Here is a 25,118-nt window from a genome sequence, read left to right on the forward strand (position 1 = left end):
TGTGTTAAAGTTTACCCTTTAATTATAAAATGAATAACAATTTATGTGGTTCATAGTGGGATTCATAATATCGCTCCCCGAATAGAACGCTGAGGTTAAGACGACGTGAAAATACATTTATTAATGACATATTATTATGCTGTGTTAAAAAAAATTCCATGACTTTTCCAAAACTTTCCAGGCCTGGAATTTGCATTTTTCAAATTCCATAACTTTTCCAGAGTTTTTCAAAATGTATGAACCCTGTATTTAAGTTACTGAAAGTTGCTCTTCCACAATATTTGGAAGCTCTAGGAGCTCTGTAATTTCTGAAAAGCTGAAAAGCATAATGAGTTGTTTTTTTTTTTTACTGGGAAATTTTTTTTTATTATTTTGGGGCGAAAAAGTTTAATTAATTGATGGGATGGATACATTTAAGAGCTTAAAAAGTCTGGGTTCCTACACTTTCTGCAGTTTGACCGGAGCGAGTTCTGATCAGCCCTAAAAAAAGAAAAACATGTTTTTGTGAATGAGCAGAAAACAGAAAAATGATCTGAAACAATGACCTGAACCAAAATGTTAAAACAAAGCTCCAGTATGTACATGCAAGTCCTGCATTTGTGAAGCTTTGCCTGGCTGTCTGTCATATCTTTAGCTTGTGAAGTCATTCATATCAATTTGCTGAGATTTAGGGTGGATTCTTGAGGGAAAAAATAGAAAAAAAATTCATGGAAGTGGTATGTCTAGAATAATAAAATTGGAAAAACATCCTGGAAAATCCCATCACTGTTGTTAAATTCAAAGAAAGAACCTGTTCCCTCTGTCTCTTTTCCCACCCTTACTGAAATGACTTTAGATTTCTTTCTAGACCCCTCCTCTTCCTCCTCCCATCTGGGCCATAATCCTGCCCCCTTTCCCATCAACATTCATTTTTCATTTTCATTCATTTTTCATTCAAAGTCTCTTTCGAACTCCCTTTCTCTGTCCTGGGCCGATAGCCAATAACAGTAGGCAGAGAGTCTGCTAGCGGACTGAAATAGCAAATGGTCTGTGTCACACACACACACACACACACACACACACACACACACACACACACACACACACACACACACACACACACACACACACACACACACACACACACACACACACACACACACACACACACACACACACACACACACACACACACACACACACACACACACAGAAGGAAGCCTGTTGTTGGCGTTATTTCTATAGTTGCGTAATTTCTGTAGACGGGATTTGGAGTGTGTCCCACATGTCCAGAGGCGTGCATCGCACTTTACAAACTAACAAACACGTTTTTAACAATCTGGAGCGAGGGGAAGAAAAAATATATTTTGTTTTCTATGTGATAACTAGGATAACAAAAAGGACAAAGACCAAAAAACATTTACACACACACACACACACACACACACACACACACACACACACACACACACACACACACACACACACACACACACACACACACACCGATATCCTGTGCCTCCCTGGGCCTCCCGTCCTCTATAATATGTGCTGAACAGAGAGGAGCGGGGCAAGATGAAGGCCAGGCCAGCCAATTCAAGACATGAGTCCCCCCCCTCCCCCCCAAACACACTTGCCCCAATGCCTCCCTCCATCCCTACTGTGGTGCTTGTCAGATGTCATTACATCACAGGACAACGGAGGGAGAAAAAGAGAAATTGATGGGGACAGAGAGAAGGAAGGTCGAGGGTGAGAGAAAGTGTGAGAGAAAGAAAGAGAAAGAGAGAGAGGAGAGAGAGAGAGAGAGAGAGAGAGAGAGAAAGAAAGAGAGGTTGTAAGTGGACACGGGAGAAAAATGGAGTTGGGTGGACAGAGACAGAGCATGGTCTTTGGTGAGGTTTTGACAGGATGGACACTGGGGTCAGTGATTGAAGAAGAGTTTTTTTTTCTTTGTGTGATTACTGGAGGGGGTTGAGCTGACTGAATTGGAGTCAGTGCCCTCACTTTTGAATATAAGCGTATTTAAGCCAATGGAACACACCAAAAACAATATCACTTTGAGGCAAAGCATGAAAAAATTATTTTGATCTGAATAAACCTGCTAAACTGTTGCTGTAACCTCCAAGGATCTAATAGGATAATAGTTAAAAAAAAGTGTATAAAACACAGTTGAGATCATAAAAAATTCCCAAACATTTCAAATAATTCCTGAAGCTCCCAGAAGCTTTTTTTCCACAATTTTCCACACTAAGAGACCTAATCGTGAGCGTGTATTACAATAAGCACACGTGTTTTTCCCCCCGATTTTTATTATATTGAACACTGAATACTGGATTATCCAATATTTCCCTACACATTCCCATAATAACATTTACAGTAATAAAGATGCATCTCTTAATATTGTAACACATCCCATAATTCAGATCATACTCACTAAGCTCAATAGTCAAAATGAATTAAGCAGGACAATCACAGATATTTCAATGAAATGTTCAGAGACAAAAAAATGAAAATACTAAGACCTTCTACAGGTGCACTATATTTAATCAGCTATAGAATAACTTGCTGAGAAAACACACTCCACACAAGGCCAGGGCACACACATTTCACACATAATTAACATGCAGTGGATTAATAATAGTGCTGAGAGATTTGGTGCGGAAGATGTTTAATTAGTGTGCTTTGGTTTTTTTGTGTTCCCACAGTTTATCTGCACTTCAGCTCAAAGATGGGAGAGATGTGGGTGAATTGAGAGATGTAGAGGGTTCTGAATAGTGTGTGTGTGTGTCTGTGTGTGTCTGTGTGTGTGTGTGTGTGTGTGTGTGTGTGTGTGTGTGTGTGTGTGTGAGAGAAAGAAAGAGAGATGGAGTGTGTTTACTGAGCATGTATTTTCCATGTATGTGAGTGTGAGAAGGACATTGACAGTTTTAAACGTTAAGTGTTTGGACTCACATGTGTCGCGGCTGTGCTGGTTAGCGGTGCGGTGGCAGTGAATGGAGAGGGAGGGGCTAGTGAAGGTGTGGGTTGCTGTTGCAACTCAGAGATGGCTCCGCCGACGGCGACAGCTCCTGTCCCTGACGATGACCCATCCGCACCAGAGAAAACACCTGTGGAGATATCAGAGACAATAGATATTAACAGTGTTATCCTCATCTAATACTATATTTAAATAATACAAAAAAAAAACAATGATTTTAGAGGAATACTGTTACAGTGACTATAATTATTACGGCATGAAAAGCACTGGTGTAAATAATAAAATTAACGATGGCTGAATGCCATTTAGCCATTTCAGTTTCAGGGTACTGGTATTGTGCATGCTGGCTAGAAAGAGACCATTTGCTGTATTGGAGCATGAATCATTTACAGAGATAAAGCAACATCTAATATTAAGTTCTAAACAAGGTGCAGATCTGTTGACTTTAACCAATTTAATGCATGATCAACAAAATCAACAAATGTAATGCATGATTAAGTGTGGGCTTCCAGAGTATGCGCTATGATAATTTGGTTTCTTTATGATCGTAAAAACCCCATCCATTACACACACACACACACACACACACACACACACACACACACACACACACACACACACACACACACACACACACACACACACACACACACACACACACACACACACACACACACACACACACACACTCTTAACAAATTGGTACAGAAGAGAGAGGAGGAAATTCTATCGGCACATTCTCTCCATATGTATTCTTTGTACTTATTCAAATAAAACACTTGATTTGGCTTATTAAAAATGATGATTATACAACAAACTATACACCAGTTATAAATCACCAACGCAAACATATTGCTCCATTTTCACACAACCATACGCATGCTCTATTCTCTTATCTCCCTCCCCCTTACACACCCCTGTGCTCGCCCACTAACCAGGGATAAGCCCTGCCCCTGCCCCCCTTTGACCCCAGCGGGGGAGAGAACAGGGCCCCTCAGCCCCACAAAAGCTTGAATGGCTCAGGGCAGCACACATTCACTGGGGAACAAGAGATCTTTGTGCCAGGAGGGGAGGGGTGGGGGGGGAGAACGAGAACGAGAACGAGAGAGAGAGAGAGAGAGAGAGAGAGAGAGAGAGAGAGAGAGAGAGAGAGAGAGAGGAACACTGTATGGGCCTACATACTATTTATAACGCTTTGTAATATGCACCAGAAAAATTGATACCCAAGGCAGGGCTGCCATGACTCAGGGGGCATGAGCTCCTGCAAGATTTTTAGCAGCTGGATTAGAGGCCAAACCAACAGTTTATCAGAGTTTAGCTCATGCCACTGATGAAATGAGTTACACACAAAGGGATGATGCAAAATCAGTGCCAGGAGAAAAATACAGGTTCATTTTACTTCATACTGACTTTATGATGTAAGAATATAGAGGTTATTTAAAATTGAATGCCAAATAATGGATCACAGTCTATGTATGCTGTACTTTAATTCTCCATAAGGAACATTTGAATAAAATTTTATATTTATCTGAATCAGAGGGCCAAACTAAACAGCTTGTTATTTAGCGGATTTTTTTTAGCTAGCAGGAAATATTAACGCCATTTATAAACAAATGTGTAAATTAGTTATATTTGTTGAATTTAAAGTTTAACTGTATTATATGTATATCACTTTTGTTTTTTTTTAATGTCACTTCAAGGAGAAAACTGTCTTGCTCCAACTCAGGTGAGTCTCAGGTTTTTACTGAAAAGCAGGATGACATGCTCCACCAAAAATTCTGCAACCCGTGCATTAATGCAAGTTTTTTTTTAACAAATTAAATAAACAGAAAAATGTAGGAACTGCTATTGTGGACGTGTATTTTCTCATTAATTGCTGCCCACTCTGGTTTTCAAATATCACAAAGATTGTTATTTGAACAAATTGATTATCATTTAATGGGAATTAAAACTTCCCCTAGGATAACAAAAAAGACAAAGACCAAAAAACATTTCTACACCCACACACTTGTAAAACTTATACCGTCTCTGTGTGATCAATATTGCAAATGTTAAGCTCCTGAAGAACTGCTTCCATCATCAGACCTTCCTGTTCCTTTCCCCTTCCTGCTCAGTACATCTGTAAGTTTCAAAAAATATCCACCTTGATTAGTTCAAGCTGGTATTAGCTCCATAGGAAATCTATGTTGTCTATTTAGGGAGGGATAAGTCCAATCTAAAAACCAAGTGGATGGCATCATACTCTGTTATTAAACAACTGAAATGTTGTTGTGACTAACAAATCGCTTTCAATCAATCGTTTGAGTGTTTTAAAGTAGCCGTGCGATGCTGAAGGTGGGGCACTGTAGCTTGTTTTTGAAAAACTGCAGACAGTCATTTAATCTTATTTAAAAATGGAATGTGGAGAACAATAGAAATATGTATTATTCTGAGAATTTTCTACCACCAAAGATAAACAGAAATGTATTAAACAAGTGTAGAGGGAGCAGAGGCACAGTGAGGGCAGTCAATGCAAGTGTGTGTGTGTGTGTGTGTGTGTGTGTGTGTGTGTGTGTGTGTGTGTGTGTGTGTGTGTGTGTGTGTGTGTGTGTGTGTCCATGTCTGTATACATGTGCTTGTCTGTATGCATGACAAAATGCATGTGGGTTTGCCACGGACTGATAAAGCCAGTTAAAACAGTTTGGGAGGTCAACTAAATTTAAGAGTCTCTACAATTATGCAGTTAGGTTTAAAATTGATAAGTGAGTGAACATCTGTAAATTCAACTGAAAATATTTTTACCATATACTTATTCTGCACAGTTTGAGGCGGAACACACATATTTTCTAATGCACATGAAAGAGCGATCTCTTTAAAATGTTTGTCTCCAATTTTCAGATTTGTTGTTTGAGGTTTTTTGCATAATGTCTGTGTGTGTGTGTGTGTGTTGTTTTTCTTCAGCTTTTAGTGTTTAACAGTCTTTGTTTTAGATGAATTCCCTACTCCCCAAAAAAAAGTTCAACCACGGTGCTCACACTGCATTGCAAATCCATTATATATATAATTATTATATTAAATTAACTAAAATGAAATTACATTAAGAAAAACATTTTCAAATTGTGAAGTAAAATTCCACAGTGCCCAATTTTTTCAAATTATTTCTTCTAATGCAGACAGGTTTCCGATTTCCCTGGTTTCACAACTTATAATCTTAACATGTGTAAGGCAGTTAAAAGAAGCTGCTGATAATTAAGATTTCACTGGGATGAGGGGAAAAAACTTGGAGCTGAAGAAACCTTTGGAAAAAAACAAACAATAAAACATCATATAAATGAGCAAATAAATACATTAATTAAACAGCAATACGTGTATTGTGCTTTCTTGTCTCTTTTCTCATTCTTCTCTAAACACACACTCAATAAACTCATGTCCACCCAACATCTTTCCTACCCCACACACCAAACCCGCTGCGCTCTACCAGCTTGATCGTCCCATCAGTGACCCCCCTGGTGTCAAACATTAACCTAACCAAAATCTAACCCCCTGCCTCTCCCCACCCTCCAACACATATCTATCAGGCTAACTATCTATCCATCAGCACGGTGGAGTCAGCAGACAGGATGGAGGGGGGGGGGGGGGTTAAATGCCAAGATCCTCCCCATTACTGCCCTGCATTAACCCGTGGCTAAATATTTACAGTAGGAAGAAGAAGACACGGTTCTCTCTCACACACACACACACACACACACACACACACACACACACACACACACACACACACACACACACACACACACACACACACACACACACACACACACACACACACACACACACACACACACACACACACAACCACCACTGTCCTTCCTATCTTCTTTCACCAGCTGTGGGCAGAAATGCCGCCACTACTGTAGGGAAAAGCACAAGCACCAAAAACTGAGATGGACGCCAGAATCAGAAACAAAATTATCCTCAACCACTGCTGCAAATAATCATATTCGCAACGCGAACAGCACCAGACAGTCCTTGTGTTTGACTCGGCAATAAATTTGAGGGTTCGCAATGATACAATCATTGCAATGTGTGTAACAGACAAAGTCTAATTGCTACATTTCATGTTTCCTCCAAGTAACATACATTTGATAAAAAGCAACACACATACATACATACATACATATATACACACACACATATATATATATATACACATACATATATATATATATATATATACATATATACACACATATATACATACATATACACACACATATATACAAAATATATACACACATATATACATACATATATATATATATACATATATACACACACACATATACATATATATATATATATATATATAAATAATTATAAATAATTATAATATATATAATATAATAGATTTCTTTTAGCAGTGGGGGCAGGTCTGTCCCCCTGCGTCCCGCTGCCAAATGTTTTACGTATGAAACGGAACTGACACTTCGCTGCAACACAAACAAATATATTTATTCACCTCTATTCACACACAATGAGGCATATTTTCAGTTGTGATTGAATTGTATTTTTGGAGGAACTATAGGGCACTTAACATCTACAACAGGTCTACAATTAGAACAGACCCACCGCGGTGGAGCTGTTCGTTTAATAGTCGACACAATAAACTACATCAACGGTATGTGGAGTTAAACTGGACAGGCTCAATAACCTCTGAATAGTTCTACTTGTTGTTAAATTGCAATGTGAGCGGCAGGATAATTTACCAACCGCGGCTACAGCCCTATTTCTGATACCGTGGTGGCAGAAAGTTTGCCATGATGGGCCGCCACTACAAAATCAACATAGAGGAAACACTGTGTGTGTGTGTGTGTGTGTGTGTGTGTGTGTGTGTGTGTGTGTGTGTGTGTGTGTGCAAAAGAAAATTTCTGTCAATTGAAATTAGTTGGTTTATGTTTCTTACGTTTAGAACTATGTAGGTTTCAAAATATGTAAATCGAGACAATCATACTATAGACACCAAGCAACAGATGTTTAGATTAGAATCAAGTGTACTGTTAAACTTCTTAGCAATCCCAAAATTTTTCATACTTTAAGAACCATACTGCTATGAGGAAAAACATCAGAATTACTACTGATTGAGGTTATTCTATGCTCCATCCAATGAATCTGGCACTGAGTGGTTTGTCTAATATTTAAGAGGTTTTGAAGGTTAAGGACAAACATAATTTAACAAGATGTAATGAATCACAGTGAGTGGTACAATTGAAAATATATTATACTAATATTTTAGAATTAAGCATCAGCTAAATAATAAAACAACAACTCAGTAACAGACAAAGAGACATAAGAGTCTCTTGTGCAAATATGTAAAAGAACAGGAACAAATTGCTGTATCAGACCCACTGACCCTACTTGTCAGGGATGGATGTTGGCCTGATTAGAGCATCTATTTTCTAATTTTAATTTACATTTGGATTTAATAAGCATGTGCTTATACACATATATGCATTGACTTGGGACTATGCAAACACACTTACACCTTTAACTGAAAAAAGCATCAACAGGTGAGATGAGGATTTAAGGGATGAGCAGAATGCAGGTAAAAGACTGCAATGGAGAGACAGGAGAGAGAAACAAAAGGGTGGTAATTCTGGAAGGAAGGAAATATGTGGGATGTGTGGGCTGTACTGAGCCATTTCCATCAGCAGAGGGGAACTCCAAAGCATAAAGACAGTTGCCAAGCAACTGAACACGATGAAAGAAACCTACAGACCACTTCCACGTGTGTGAGCAAACAGCACATAGACCTGCACTCTGACTTACACACACATGCACACAAGGAACCAATAACAAAGGTGTGTCAAATCCTTCCAGTTTGCGACTGGTAGTGTTCATACTTTTCTGCCGCAGACAAAATCCACAAACATTTTCTGTTTAATGCATTAGCATTTAGTGGTGAATGGTAAGAAAGCTCCATAAGTCAGGAGCTGGACATGAAAAACTGCTACAACAATGCCACACATGAGCCACTTCCCTTTTAATAATTATGATGATGGTATGGGACACAACTTCCTTATCTAAAGGCCCTGACACACCAAGCCGACAGCCAGGAACTAGTGGCAACAAAGTCTCCTTTAGCCGCTTTCCAACCAAGTAGCTACAGGAAAAGTCCACTTCTAAGCAGATCTACTAACTACTCTCCCCCAAAACCATTTTTTCCATTTGTATTCGCACTGGCCAAGTGGCCATAGGGAGTACAGGAGGGGTAAGGGAGTAATGCAAGCATGGCAACGGTCTTTATAGCGTTAAAATCAGAAAACAAATACACCAAAAAAATTATGAACTAAATACTAAATCTAATGTATATAGCATATTTGTCATAATTTAAACAAGTCTCCCGAAGAGAAACGGGTATCTCTCTCTCCCCCGCCTCTGCCTGCTGCGCTGTGGACGTGTGTGTGTGTGTGTATGTGTGTTTTCCTTTAGAAGGAACATTCAAACATGGTTTTTGGCCAGTTTTGACAGCTATGTGTGTATTGGATTGAACAGATGAGACGCTGAACAGCCTATCAGATGGATTGCCTGTTCAGCTAAAGGCCGACACGTGGAGACGATGCGGAACAAAGTGCACAAACTAGGGCGACGGTCACTCACCGTCAGCCCAACTTGGACGGACAGCCAGCGGTCGCCTTGGTGTGTCAGGGCCTTTAGAGGACATAAATGGCTAAAAAAGGTTGAATAAAACCAGCCCGTTTCCTCTTTTTAGCTGGCAACAACAATTTCAGAATTTGTTTAGCTGTAGCGAAACTGTGAAGGCAATTTCCTTAATGCAGCTGACAGACAGATTGATCGGAGAGATTATTTCTCATTGTGAAATCTGTTTCAAAACCTCCCATTATTGTTGTGTTTTATGTGCTTTAACGGTTTCCTCCTCACCTGACCCAGTGGTTGTGGAGCTGCTGTTGCTCTGCAGACTCCCATTCCTGAGGAGTGACGGGGACTTCTGAATCCCACCGCTGACACCCATGACCCCCAGCCCCCTCTCTCCTCCTCCTCCCACCCCCACTCCTAAGCCACTGCTGGATACTAAGCCCGGCCGGCCTGTGAGCGTTGAGGATGAAGAGGAGGCTGGGGAGGCGGTGGAGGAGGTGTTGGCCGTGGAGGAGGTAGGGAGAGTCAGGGAGGGAGCTGGCTCGGAGGGCTTTACATCCGTGGTGAAGCAAGGTCCAAATCGGTTTCGCCAGTTGCCCTTCTTTTTCTTCTTCACCCCATCTTCCCCTCCTCCTGCCGCTGCTCCTCCAATCCCCGGCACTGAGCTGGAGGGTTGGGGCCGTTTGTAGCCAGCGGAGCCACCGAGGCTTGTTGTCTCGCTAGCTGTGTGACTGTGGGAATTCTCATACAGCTTACCGCCCACTGAAACGATAAGAAAGCAGAACTGAATATTTAAATATAAAGCCTGTGGTCTGTTGGTGTTTTGTTGTCGTTAGTTGGCCATCAAAGAATCTAGTTCAATAGCCAAGCACAACCTGCGTCATCTTCTCTTGTAAATTAGGGCTGCAACTAATGATAACTAGTACTCATTATTAATTTATCAAATTATTACATTCCTTTAAAACTGTAGCATCACTGTAATAATGAGACCAAAAATGTGACCATGAAAAAGGTCAAAACAAATAATTGAGCACATACCCAAGTAACAAAAAACCTTGTAATAATACTTTAAGTGACCATTGGTGTGAAAAGGCGTCTGGTACCTGCAGAAGCCGTAGTAGCGGACATCAGAGAGCCGAAGAGTGTCGTAGTTCCCTCTGAAGCTCCGCCCTCCGAGCTCGGCTTCACAAGGCAGCTGCTGAAAGATGGTGGGGAGGAGAAGGTAGTCCCACCCCCCGAACGCAACGCGGAATCTGAGAAACTTAGGAAGTCTGAGGAGGAAGGGGCAGAGGGCGTCTTGCTGGCACTGGTCAACAGGAGGCCTGGAAGAAAGAAAAACAATGACAATGAGTGGAGATAGAAAGAAATGACAAGTAGCAGGAGAGAAACAGACATTACAGCTGGAAAAGTTTTCCTACGACTCTCCTTTCCATCATCATGGGAGGAGAAGAAACAAGATAACCAAAATAAGCATTTTATCTGCTCTCCTGCTCTCTATCTGCTCTACAGTCAGCCCTCCCTCATCGTGTAGTCCTCCCATGTAACAGAGGAACCATTTATCTACCACACACACACACACACACACACACACACACACACACACACACACACACACACACACACACACACACACACACACACACACACACACACACACACACACACACACACACACACACACGCGCGCACGACAAGGGCTTCAAGGTTCTGATAGTACAAAACACAGGAGCTCAGTGTGAGCTCTCACTCCTTTCAGGTCCTGACCTCCCCACATGTTCTTTCTTCCTGTGTGTTTCTGTGTCTTTTCCTAGACAGGGCCCCCGATTACAGGAGCCAGAGGCCAGTCGAGAAGAAACACTGTTATCACGGCCACACACAAAAGTCTGGTGTCTGGCCAAAATCCAACCAATGACACAGTACACAAACCACATGAATTGTGCTGCACTTGCAGGTTTGGGGTGGGTGGGCAGGGCAGTAACACCAGATGATTTGTCATTGCATTTCCATTTTTCTAACTGCAGGGTTAATTCCCAGTTGTGGTAAAAATTAGCATACAGGACCATTTGCAGCCATTAATTCACCTTGGTGGAAAGGCCCAGTGGAAGCAGAGGCAGATGTGGAGGAGGTTGCCATGGTGACCACGGCGGAGGGGAGGGGTTTCCCTGAGGAGGTGAGAGACTTGCGGCCCCCCCTCTGTCCCACCGCATGACTTGCGCCACTATTTTTCTTATTCTTCACCTCAGACGCTGCCTTCCCAGCGTCTGCGGCCAAGCCATCTTTGGAACTTCCACCCGAGAGAGCGGACGACACTTCTTGAAAGTTGGCGGTGGTGAAACGGGCAGTGCTGTCGTCCAGTCGCTTCTGTGAGGATGCCGGCAGAGAGGGGACTCCTACCCCTGCGCTGCTGCTGTTGTAGGTCTGGAGGAGAAAGAAGAAAGGGAGGGAGAACAATGAAAAATTATGGTTGAACGGAAAGGGAGTATGGGAACCATGAAAAGCGCCGGAACAACGAAAGAAAATTATCAAAACAATTCCGGTTAAGAGAGGGAGAAGGTCAGAAAGGTCAGCGGGAGGACAGGATATGTGAGGGATACAGAAGAGCAACAACGGTAAATCAAGGTAAAAAGAAAAAACAGCCACCCACCCTTGCTGAAATATTTAACTAACCCAGACATAATTCACAAAAAGAAGTGGGGAGTGCCCTCACCTTATCTGGGACCATGATGTTAGGAAGGACAAGGGAGGGCGACATATCCATGGAGATCTTCTTGTGTTTCGGTTTGTGCCTGTCCCGCTCCTTGTGTTTCTGAGCATAGAAAATGGGGGGAGAAAAAAAGGAAAAACAGATGGGTGATGAAGCCGCTTTAGACATAAAACAGGGAGAAGAGAAATAAAGACAGACGCAGATAAAAACAGACCTCCTACAACCCTTATTTTGTATCTCTCTCTTGCATTTTAGTAACATTAGGAAAATACAAAATGCGGAGATGTACATACTGGACAATATCTGCAAACTGTTCTGTTAAAGATTATATCCAAAGAGATGGCAAAAATAAAAGAAAGTAAAAAAGGTATGCGTTATTAGGATACAAGCACAAAAGAGGAAGAGTGTGTGTGTGTGTGTGTGTGTGTGTGTGTGTGTGTGTGTGTGTGTGTGTGTGTGGTTGGCTGATAGAAAAAGAGGGCATTACATTTCAAAGGCTCGGTCTGAGATGAAAGCTAAGAGATCCACAAACAAAAAGAGAGGGATGGAAGAGTGATAAAGAATGGGCAGGAGGAAACAGGAATTCTGCACGCTGCAGTTTAAAGCAGAGTGTGTCTAAGTGCCTCTTGCCACACACAAGGTCTCATCGTTTTATCCAATCATATTCTCCTTCTTGGACCATCACAGCTCAATTTACACCCTTGCTATCACACGAGTGCCGCCACCCTCCTGTCGCACCCGAGGTGGCGACTGGGTGCCAGCGCATTTACACCTCACATGCGTGCCCCACGCCCTGACACCTCTCTGCACAGGCATACAAGCAGACAGGTACATGTACGCTCTCACTCACTTTACATGGACACTCACATGCATGCAGGCACACATCCGTACACACCCACCCACCCACTCTTGAAGATTGGCAGTGAAAATATGCAGCGATCCTGAGAGACGACATGGGACTCAACATGCTTGTGATGCTCAGTGTCATGACAACTCTGAACACCAGAAACCCCAGGGTAGCTGGTGACAGTTTAGCCAGACTTCCTCTATGAGTGGCGGTTAACAGACATCACCAGCCAAATCAGGAGATAGCAGCACCAATGTAACCTCTCTGCACGCTGGCTTCCGCTAATGCTAACACTCTGGGGTTAGGAAACAAATGTTGCAGAGTTCCTTTTGTATGTGTATGTGTTTTTTTTGGGTATAACTTTTCCCTTTTTGTTTTCCATTAAATAGCTTTAAAAGTACTTAGAATCACCTCATTCCATGCTGCCTGGCAGTATCATATATATTCTGTAACAGTTTGTCGCAGCTTTCCTTTAGAACTGTAAGTTGAAGTGAGATTGCCTCCAAGTTATTTTGTGCATCATTTAATACAGAATTTCAAAAAAGAAAGCTGGCATTTTTTATTTCTATCTTTAGAAACGTTCGGATCCCCACTACAATATAAAATGGGAGTTTTGTGAGTCTAAACAATGTTTGCCTGCACAGCATGAGTTTGTAATGACTGACCTACTGGTGAGTCACCGTTTGTTTTTTTTAACCCCTGGCTATTATTTTCAATTAATCAAGTAACTGTTTAGTCTATAAAATGTGTGTGGCGTCTTTAAATTGCTTGTTTTGTCAGACCAACCGTTGACAACTCAAAGAAAATCAATTAACAGTGATATAAAGCAGAAGGAAAAAAAAACAGTAAATTCTCACATTTAAGAGGCTGAAACCAACAAATGTTTTCTCTTTTTACTCGATAAATTAGTTACACGATTATCAAAATTGTTGTAGGTTAATTTCTGTAGGGCTTTCCCTGAACTGTTTGGAACTACTACAAATTGGCTGCAGAAAGCAGATAACCAAAGAGATAAAGTGAGTGACTTCACAAAGTGAAGTCACTCAAAGTGAGACGGTTAACTTAAAAACAGCATCTACTATAACACAAAGGGGAGAAGATACTGGAGAAAAAGGAGAGTGAGAGAGAGGTAAATTCTGTGGGATTCCCTTGTTGTTTTTCATGAACATTCCAGAGGTAGGTGTTGATGGACAGAGGCTGAGCTGAGAGGGTCGGATAACTAACACACACACACACACTAACACACACACACACACTAACACACACACACACTAACACACACACACACACACACACACACACACACACACACACACACACACACACACACACACACAGCGTGGGAAACACAACACACACACAATGTAACCCTGACACACCCTTATCAATCAGTTCAATTGATTATACAGGCACAGACAAAGCCTTTCAGAGTGTCCTTTCCCCTCTTTCTCTGTTGCTGACCATTAGCAGCCTGATCATTTGACATGTCTGAGTGGTCTTTCAGACTGCGTGGGGTAAATATGAAATGTGGCAACGTCTATTTATCAAAAAAAAAACGAGCAATACAACGGTGGGCTGAAATCCTCTCCGTCTATGTTGAATGCTGGTCATGGGGTTCTGAACTGGGAAACACACACATAAACACTATTCCTTAGAAGTACCTCTTACAGTTCTGGAAACTTCTTTAGTCTCTCCGTACACATAAGCATCTTGTTTTTTTGAATGTCGGTCACTAAAACTAAATGCATTTAAATTAAGGCTGTAACTATCCATAGATTGATAATTTTGTCAATAAAGTGATAGAACATAGTGAACAATGCCCATAATTAACTCTCAGACCTCAGGTCGATTGTTTTGCCAAATCAAATCCATCAAAATCCAGAAATAATCATGTTATATTTAAATTAAAACACGGAAAAGCAGCAAATCCTCACATTTTAGAGGCTGAAATCAGATGGTGTTTTTGCATTTTTACTTGGTGAATTTGTTAAAGTTAGCCATTCGTTATGTAAGAAAATAAGGCAAATGAGGCAAGAAAAAAGTATTGACTTTTAATTTGATGTAACATGCATTTTAAAATGGTTCACAAGTTAACTCAACAGCCTTAGGAGGAAGACGAGAGGATGCAGACACAGAGGGGAGGAGGGCTGAAGAGGAGCGAGTGAAAACGGGGGGACGGAGGAACAGGAAGTGAGGGGAAAAATAATCCGCCACAGCCTAGCAGGAATTCCCCTGTGCAGTTTCCTGCAGGCTTTTTGACCAGCCATTGTGTATGTATAGATGTGTGTGTTCCCGACAGGCCTTTTCTAAGTGGGGATCTTTTAGCCCCTGCTGTAGTTTGACTGCAGGGTCTAACATGAGGTGGGTATCCATCTGAGCCTCCAAACCACATAACAAATGCAAGTCTGGATGTACACACACCTAAATGCTCAAATTGGATTCCCCTAATTATTTTCAAGTCTGGATGCACACACACACACACACACACACACACACACACACACACACACACACACACACACACACACACACACACACACACACACACACACACACACACACACACACACACACACACACACACACACACACACACACACACACACACACACACACACACACACACACAAATTCTCAAATTGGATTCCCCTAATTATTTTATATGAATTAACACATGAAACCTACATTGTCTTGTTGTCATGCTTTTCTATCAAAAACATCTATAACTGCAAAAAAGATGGAAAAGGGAACTCAGAGCATCACAGTCTTCTGGGACAGCATCACTAACAAAATATCTACTGAGCTGCCTGCATAGACACAGGTTTAAAAATAAATCCACCATCTTGTTGGCACATGAGCATTTTATTCAGTGGAAATGGAACAATTATTTGTTAAGCCATTCAGGTGACAAAAACAAGCTTGGTTCAGACACAGACTTGCTCTGATTTAGAGTGCTGCAGGGCCAAGAGAGACTTTCAAAATGCATCCATTATTTCTTCCTTCCTCAATCTGAAAACACTGAGCTAACAAATCCCCACTATTTTTATTATTTTTTATACTCTTAATAATTAAGACTTACTATCACTGAGCTTATTTGAAGGATCTATACAGTATAGGTAGCCCTGTCAAATTACCATCTATGGTACATTATATCTGCCCTCTGTATCTGGGTTGTTATACTGATGTGTTGTAAACTGATTTTACCTCAAATGTATTGCAGCAAGTTATCGGTTTTGAATTTGTTTAAATGGCGGCAGCCATTTGTAATACTTTAATTTTGCTCAGAGCTTTTATATGTGATGTTTTTCAGAGCTGGTTTATATTTCTTTCTAATGTAGATTTAAAGCATCCCCTTCTTAAATTGAAATGGTTTTACAAACGCACTTAGTATGCACTGTACAGCTGCATTAATATAAGGGACATATGGAGAGTATTTTAGATGACTGAGAAGAATTGTAAGCAAACAACTTGATTGAGATATCATCTAATACAACATTTTATTCTCGTCAGAAAAAGATTCTGTTGTGATTCACATTTGTTACACAACAGTGAAAGTGTACGTTTCGTATTTTTGAGGTGGTCTGGACCAAGTTTCCCTTGGCTAAAATATTCCTACACTTATACACCCACACACACACAAAAGCTCTGGCTCACATGTCTGAGTATGTTAAGTAGGCCTACTTGTTCTTGCTTGTATTATCTAAATAAGCATCCTTTGTTTGCTGCAATGTACTTTGCGTTGATCCTGTTTGCTGCAAGTGCTTGATCAACTTCACAGCCCAACATCAACATTTGGATCCTATAAACTCTTCCCAGTGATTGCAACTCAAGGAGGATTGCACTTTTAAAGTGCTGTCCAAACCGGGCACACTGGAGAGCTGGGTAGGGGAATCAATGACACTGAACAGCTCAACTGGAAAGGGACAGTCGTGTGGTTGCTGTGGTACATTTTATGGGGCTATACTGGGTAGAGATAGAGTATCAATCATCAGAAAAATTCCAGACTACTTTAAAGGTCCCATGACATGGTGCTCTTTGGATGCTTTTATATAGACCTTAGTGGTCCCCTAATACTGTATCTGAAGACTCTTTCCCGAAATTCAGCCTTGGTGCAGAATTACAGCCACTAGAACCAGTCACACAATGAGCTTTCCTTGGGATGTGCCATTTCTGTGTCTCTAGCTATTGAGGAGGAGAGGGGGGGCAGGGTGGAGGGTGGGGGTGTGGCCTTGACCAACTGCCACTTTGCTCATTTGAAAGCCATGATGTCTCTCTCTCATGGGTGGGCCAAATTCTCTGGGCGGACAAAGCAGAGAAAGGGGAGGTAACCTTGCTCCTTATGATCTCATAAGGAGAAGATTCCAGATCAGCCCATCTGAGCTTTCATTTTCTCAAAGGCAGAGCAGGATACCCAGGGCTCGGTTTACACCTATTGCCATTTCTAGCCACTGGGGGACCATAGGCAGGCTGGGGGAACGCATATTAATGTTAAAAAACCTCATAAAGTGAAGTTTTCATGGCATGGGACCTTTAACATGTTGCTTTTTGAGAATGATACTACTGCAGGCGAACAGGGAAAATTCAGCTTGAGCCCTGTCCTCCGTTCTGACAAGGGATTGGTACACATGACAAAAAAAAGTGGAACAACAGATGACTTGACACCTTCTGTAAATTCAGATTTTCCGCAGCCTGTGATTACATGTTCTGCTAACAGCTGTGACTGATTAAGTCACACTAATGTAGCATTCATTAGAGGCTGCGATCACTGGTGGGTGTAGGTGGGCTGCAGGCATACAGTACTAGCAGCTAAAAAACAACCCAAATGCAACTGCTGCTGGGTCTATAAAATACAATTTTAGGACTCACTTGGACATCAAATTATTAATAAGGACTTCTGGAATTTTAAGGCCTTATTTAGTAAAACTAAAGACATTGATGGGTTTTAGGTGTGACAAATCTTTACACTCTGTCAAGATATTATGCTCAAATCAATAACATCTATAGTATGTGTTTTTCCTCAGGGAAATATTCATTACAATTTTAAATAAAATACCAAAATAATTACTTTCAAGGCCATTCATCCGTTTCAAATCGATTTTTGTCGACTGGCTTAAAAGTAATGCTCAAGACCCAGAGTTGACATTGTTTGGGGTTTTGGTTAATTGTCAACATGTAATATATTAAGATATGATAGCATAGAGAGATCTAATATACATTTACAATAGTTAATCAAAACCACACAGTTCTTTTTCCATTTGCCTTGTCATTTGAATAAAAAAATGCATTCTGAGACCTGCTTGTCATAAATAATGGTCTGCCAATATATTCAGACTGTCTCAATAAATGATCATTATGGAGTCATTATAAGAACCACTAAAAAGTATTATTGGTCGATGCTTTTACTGCATATTTGATTGTCTCTCCACAGTGTGAGCAGTGTGTGGTTTGGTGGCATAGAGAGGGTAAGATCTGAGGGCTGTCTTACCTTCATGTCCTTGTCTGGGGGTCTATCCATACACTGAGATGAAGAGTCACTTAAGCTTTGAGACCTATTACCACGGCCCCTGCTCCTTCGCTAAAAAGCGGAAAGAGGAACTCCAAGTTACTGGATGAAGTCCAAAGAAAAGAGCCTTAAATTAGACCCCTAAAAAATCGTATTGATATTAAAAAAAAAATTAAATAAAACAATACTTAAGAAACTAAAAAAGGCTGACTGAACTCAAAATTCCAAAAGAGTCAAAAAACATTCTCACCAACATGAAATGGTGTCCATAGGAGGAGGAGTAAAAAAAAAAAAGCATGGTTGTAGTATTTAAACAAAAGTAAAATTATACCTCCACTGTAGAAAAGGCCATTTCTTTTATATTTTTCTTTCATTGACCAAATGTAACCATTCGTGTAGAATAACTATCAATACTACACATTAAAAGAAAAGAAAAATCTGGATTGAGGGCAACAGTAAAAACCCACACAACCACTATTGTTATTAAATCTCCTTTTCCAAAACTAGAATCTAAAGAGGCATCATGGGACGCTTTTAAGGGGTCTTGGTTATCGATCTCCGTTTAAGTCAGCTTGCTGTTGCTCATAGAATCTGTTGCCATGGTGATAAACAACTACATCCTCAAATTTCAGCCAAATTACCTCCAGGCATAGATCAAGGCATGTGTTTACCCAGTCTCTATTCAAACGAACAGATCTATCAGCAAAGACTGTGTCTTTTGGCATTTCATGTAAAACTGACTATCCGAGGCAACCTAGTGCACCATGGGATAAATCCTCCTTTTCTGGCCTCACATACAGCTCATTGTCTGAGTCACATAGCAATCTCTTCCCTATAAAAGTCTACATTTCCATACTGACATACTGTACAACACATACAAAAGAGTTAATCAATTATGTTCCTACTACCATGCACTACATTATCATTCAAACTTACAGGACAAGTCTAAAAAATAAGAACACTTTGTAATAACTTACAGAAAAAGCTGAAAGCAGAATTAACTTCAACCACTCTGTTTTACTCAATCTTGCCTAATTTTGGAGTTTATTTTCTTTGCACCTTTTTCAGGGATAGATGTTCTGGGATAGAAGCTTTGTTACATTTTCTATTCAATACATATAACTTAAAAAGGTCCAATATGTAATATATTTACTGTAATAAATCACAAAATGACCCCAATGCATCATCAGATATTAAGGAAACATGCTAAGTTGATATACTATCTTTTCTGACAACAATGCTAATGCCAGTATTTTCTCCTTTTTAAATATACATTCCATGACCGAATTTCTGTTTGCGTTTTGGCCTGTGTGTTGTTATCAACTGCCCAGTTTGACAGCCAGGCTGGGTTACCAGACATAACGTTACCTGTAAAAACCTAAACCCAGTGCGCTGCAGCTGTAAGGTTAGTACAGCCATGAAAGCAGCAAACATGTTTCTAACAGTTGTTTGACCAGAGATGTAACAAACACTGGGTAAATATTGGAGATGTATTTGAAAGATGGAGACAGCTTAGAGCCCAAAGGGACTCTGAGTTGGCTAATTTCCTCCTGAACAGGTAAGCATTAGCTTCAGGCTAATTTATCACGGCTAACGCTACAAGTGACGGGCATTTTATGTCATTTCAACATTTGTGTACTCACAATGAATTATATAGCTACAGTACCCGAGTTGGTTACTCGCAAAAACAATTGAGACACAGCCAGTGATCCCGACTGGTCCTGGCTAAGTTAACGCTGATATGCTGACATTGCCAGAGATGGGAAGTAACGAAGTACAAATACTTACGTTACGTTACTGTACTTAAGTACATTTTTCGGATATTTCTACTTTAGTATTTTTTTTGTGGCGACTTTTTACTTTTACTCCTTACATTTTAACACGAATATCGGTACTTTCTACTCCTTACATTTTAAAAATTGGCTCGTTACTTTAGTTTTGTACAAGAGGTCGTAATGTCGGAGAATTCCACGAGCGGGCTCTCAGAGAAAAAAGAACGAGAGACTGTCCGGAGGATAATCAGTTGAGATCGTGTGCGTGCGTCCTTGAGAACTGTAAGTAGTATAACTTATGTTGTCAGTTCATTTAAGCCTGTTGTTGTATTATTGGTCTATAGTTCCTGCACAGTTAAAGTAGGTTAGCTAGTGATTTAGTTGTTTGTGTTCTTCACCTGTAAGCTAGGTTTCACGTTGCTTGTAAAGCATCAAAAGAGAGAAGTTGTCTCTGTCCGTGTTTTACAGACACACCTGGGGCAAGTTTGAAACCAGCATCAGCTTTAAATACGGTCCTAATCTAGTCCTCACTAGCAAGTTTCAAATAATTTCACTGGAGTTACGCGTTATTATTTTTCACGTGATCAATACCGAATTCAATCTAATTGGATGGGAATATACTGTAGGCTACGTTCGTATTACGCACGCCACTACAAGACAACTCGACAGATTCGGCCGCATTCTGCATTCATTTGCGGCAAATAATTGCAGCTTGATGGTGGTAACGTTAGCAATAGTAGTATGGACGGCGACATGATTGAAAATTAAGAAAACAGAGATCCCAGAGATTAGGCAGACAAGCAGCAAGACGTTCCCAATCATCCCTGGCCTTATCTGAGAGAGATGTTTGAGATAGGCTAGGAGGCATCAAGTATGACTCCTGGCCAATGTGCTGTGTAACTCTAAAAGTATGGGGAACTTCTTAATTAATCTATGTTTAGTAATTCATATGTATATATATCCTTTATTTTCTTTCTATATTTGAGCACACACACATACATGTAGATTTCTTTAAATGTTAAGGGGACGATTAAAAAAGAGAAACTGGATCTGTGAATTCTCACAGAATCACAATTGAATTCATATCTTGCTACTCAGTCAGAATATTATTATGCTGGATTCCCAGTTTCTGTCACAATAATCATATATGTGATGTTTGGCAGACATCCATTTAAAACGTAGACAATGGCATATAAAGAGCCTGGTTTTTATGTCCACTGAAGTTTCTCATCTTGCACTCTAGTAACGTGTGTGGTCCAGGTAGCTTTGCATAAAAAGTGGTTGTCATTTGCAAGGCTACTTTTACTTTTATACTTTAAGTACATTTCAAAGCCTGTACTTTGTTACTTTTACTTAAGTAAAAAAGTTAAATCAGTACTTCTACTTTTACCAGAGTATTTTTTAACACAAGTATCTGTACTTCTACTTAAGTACGGGAAGTGAGTACTTTTGCCATCTCTGAACATTGCTAATAGCCAACGTTACTGGAGGACCAGGCAAGTGGGCCATGGCTGTTTACAACGTGTAGCCTGTTCAGCGGCCGTAGCCGGCAACGGTGAGTTATTTGAAGCCAAGAGAGGGGGGCTGTAAATCGGGAAGAGAGGACCGTGATTTTGCAGTGTGTTTACCGATTGTTGCCGTAATTCTAAGAAAATAAAGTGTGTTCAGTCGGGTGGAGAGGATGGCAAGGTAGAGTTATTTTTAGCAGTTCCTACCGTAATTCTAAGCCGATGATGTGTGTCTGTCCGTCGAGTGGGGAAGACAGTGAGGTTGTTGTGTTTTAGCGGTTCCTACAACAATTCTAAGCCGAAGAAGTGTGCCTGTCAGTTGGGTACAGAGCTCCGCGTGAGCACGGGCTTTTATGACTGTCAATATAGCCAGCATCTAACGTTAGCTACTCCGCTGTGCTGTGAAGTAATGTCTGGCTATGTGAGACAAGCGTCTAGTAACGGATGCTGTGGTCTCAGACTGGCAACCTCTGAGAACTTTGAGTTGGGGAGGAGGGGGCGAGGGAAACAACTCTCTCCAGTATTTTGAATTTGTACTGCAGTAACTATTTTAAACAACAGCTGTCAATATTACATATTGCACCTTTAACTGCACTGTTCACGTTTTTACTGCTAAAGATCGGTTGCTTTGGAAGAACAGCTTGTGACAGAAAGTTATGCAACATTTGCCATTGCCAGCCACTGTCACAGAAGATGTCTGAAACCAAATGCAGCCCTATGCCAGCAACAGCGAGTATGGATGATTGGAAAAGTAAAAACGCTGCGTCAACGAGTGCATTTATACTCCTTAGATATAAGGGGTAATTATTTACACAGTCTTGATGAAATCAACAACAAACAAGGCTAATCTAAGTTTAAAATTAGATTTGGCTACTGACAGAGTCCAGTCAAATACCATATGATGCTAACATGCCGTAAACATCCATCAAGTGGTATTTTATGAAACCCACTCTGCTAACATTGCTTTTCGCATTATTGATTCCCTCTCGTACATTCCTGTCATCCATACAATCCCAGCTTAATGACATTATGCCCCAGCATCCAAAGCCATTCATACACAATCAATATAACAGCATGAGTTTTTTTTAACATTGCAAAATGGTGTGTGTGTGTGTGTGTGTGTGTGTGTGTGTGTGTGTATAAAGCCTGTCCTGTGTTTCCATCCTACCACTGTTCCACAAATTATAACAGTTAAGTCACGCTCCTGTTTTTCATATTTTTGTCCCTCCCCCAACTGAAACAGAGTGTGTACATGCATACATGTGTATACCTTGTGGTAGGTACAAAATCTGGAACACAACAGGTCTTCTCTAGAGTGAACTTGTGTACTGAAAACACATTTCCTCTGCATATGCAGTTGATGGCTTGTGCATTGATATGCCTATCTATTTCATTCCTATCTCTTGTCTGATTGAATTCAGCTTGACAATGGGCTAGCTATCCACCATCAGGTTTGCATTCTGCTGGTTGCATAGTCAGAGTAAGGCTAACAGACGACAAAAGATAAGTTACCAATCATGGACAAGAAACCAGCAATCTGCATTTAGGAGTGAATGCCAATTGTTTGAAAAAAAAAAAAAAAAAAACAAGTGCATCTTTCTGTCATCTTTAGGTTAACCTTTTACATCATATTTATCACTCTATTGTGTACACCTATTCCGTCTAGAAAAGGAGAGGAAAAAGCTTATCTAACAGCACTAAACTTACACTGTAACCATGTGTCCAATTTAAGTAAATCAGCACAAAAGCCACTAATACTGTTGACCAAACTATGAAAGCTAACTGAAATGACAGGTCTGTTGGAATAAATAACAACTGGATAAATAACAATTAAGCCTGATTAGACTTGTTTGACCTTACAGTAAAAACCAGGCTCAAATGACCCTATCCAGCACCTACAAACCCAACCCGCTGTGCCCACTCTGGGCTTAGTACCAATACACAAAGGAGTGGAGGGGACCACGGGCCACTGTTAGAGAGATTAGAGGAATCAGGAAGGAAGGAGGAATAAGAGTAGAAGGAAAGGGGTAGATGGAGGGTAAGGGACTGGTGAAAGAGAGGCAAGCAGTGGGGGGATGGATTCCTTGGCCCAGTGAAGGAGGAAGCAGATGGGGTAGAAAGATAGATGGAGGCAAAAGGGGGCCAACAGAGACCGAAAGCTGACTGAAGGAGGGATATGGCCAAACAGGAAAGAGAAACCGACAACGGAGGAAAGGTTGGACAAAAGACAGAGAGGTGGAGGAAAGAGGAGAAGGACCGGGATGAGAAGGGCTAATGGAGGTAGAGACACAAGAAAAATAAGAGGGAAGAGGTGAAGATGGGTCATCTCTCAGTGGCAGCAGAGAAGTGTAAGGTCATTCACAAGATGAAAGGTATTTATCACTGTGTTACAGGTAAACCAATATGTGTGCGTTACTTCTAGATAGTCATCCGTGCTAGTAGTTAGTGGAACAAAAACACATAGATCTTCATTCTAATTGTTAATAGACACACAAGCTTTAAGACACTCTCATGCATTTACATGTAGTCGCGTGCAACAAATACTGTGGCCCTCAATGCAAACACCAGTCAGAGTGGTTTCATACTTAAACTACATAAAAGTCTGATCATTAATCATATTAAACTTAATACCAAATCACAACACAAAAATCTAATATGTCCTCACATGTGCAGCAACAGGTTTTGGCTACAAAAATAAATTCAGTTAAGAAGAAAGACATACTGTCTAGTGATGTGTGAAGTTGTGGTTTAGAGTATCAAAAGACATGCCACCTGTAGAATATGACAAAAATGAGAGAGAACACTTACCAATTTGCTGTGGTGGTATTTGCAATATCCACAGTACTTGACATTGTCTGCATCCGATCCTTGTTCCTCACATAATAACCCTGCAAACTGGGCACTGTGGCAGAGAGTAGTGTAAAGGGAATTTAAGAGATGTAAAAAACAGAACAGAGAAACGTCTTCACCACAATATGTATCAAAACAACAAGTGATTACCACAAAACAATATTTGGAAGCAGAAACAGAATTGACATACAAAAAAACATTTGATCACTCTAAATCGGGCTGTGTCGTCATTGCAGTTTGGAATTAGGGCTGGCCAATATATCGATACTATATCGAAATCGTGATATGAGACCAGATATCGTCTTAGATTTTGGACGATATGACATAAGTGTTGTCTTTTACTGG

At 40.6% G+C, this 25,118-nt stretch overlaps 1 protein-coding gene across 4 annotated transcripts in view; it reads right to left on the minus strand.

Moving 5' to 3' along the window:
* mllt10 (MLLT10 histone lysine methyltransferase DOT1L cofactor) overlaps positions 1–25,118 on the minus strand; it is a 49,633-nt gene that overhangs the window by 11,826 nt on the left and 12,689 nt on the right. For 3 of the 4 annotated variants that reach the window (XM_039789715.1, XM_039789716.1, XM_039789717.1), the window contains 6 exons: positions 24,732–24,825; positions 12,297–12,395; positions 11,671–12,007; positions 10,693–10,911; positions 9,875–10,351; positions 2,932–3,086 (listed from right to left, as the gene is read on the minus strand). In XM_039789715.1, the coding sequence (XP_039645649.1) occupies positions 2,932–3,086; positions 9,875–10,351; positions 10,693–10,911; positions 11,671–12,007; positions 12,297–12,395; positions 24,732–24,825 (1,381 nt within the window). Of the gene's footprint in view, positions 1–2,931; positions 3,087–9,874; positions 10,352–10,692; positions 10,912–11,670; positions 12,008–12,296; positions 12,396–18,625; positions 18,735–24,731; positions 24,826–25,118 lie in introns of those variants that run through there. The other variant, XM_039789718.1, reaches the window with a different exon arrangement.

This window comes from Perca fluviatilis, chromosome 22, assembly GCF_010015445.1.
Source record: "Perca fluviatilis chromosome 22, GENO_Pfluv_1.0, whole genome shotgun sequence".
Classification (NCBI taxonomy): Eukaryota; Metazoa; Chordata; class Actinopteri; order Perciformes; family Percidae; genus Perca; species Perca fluviatilis.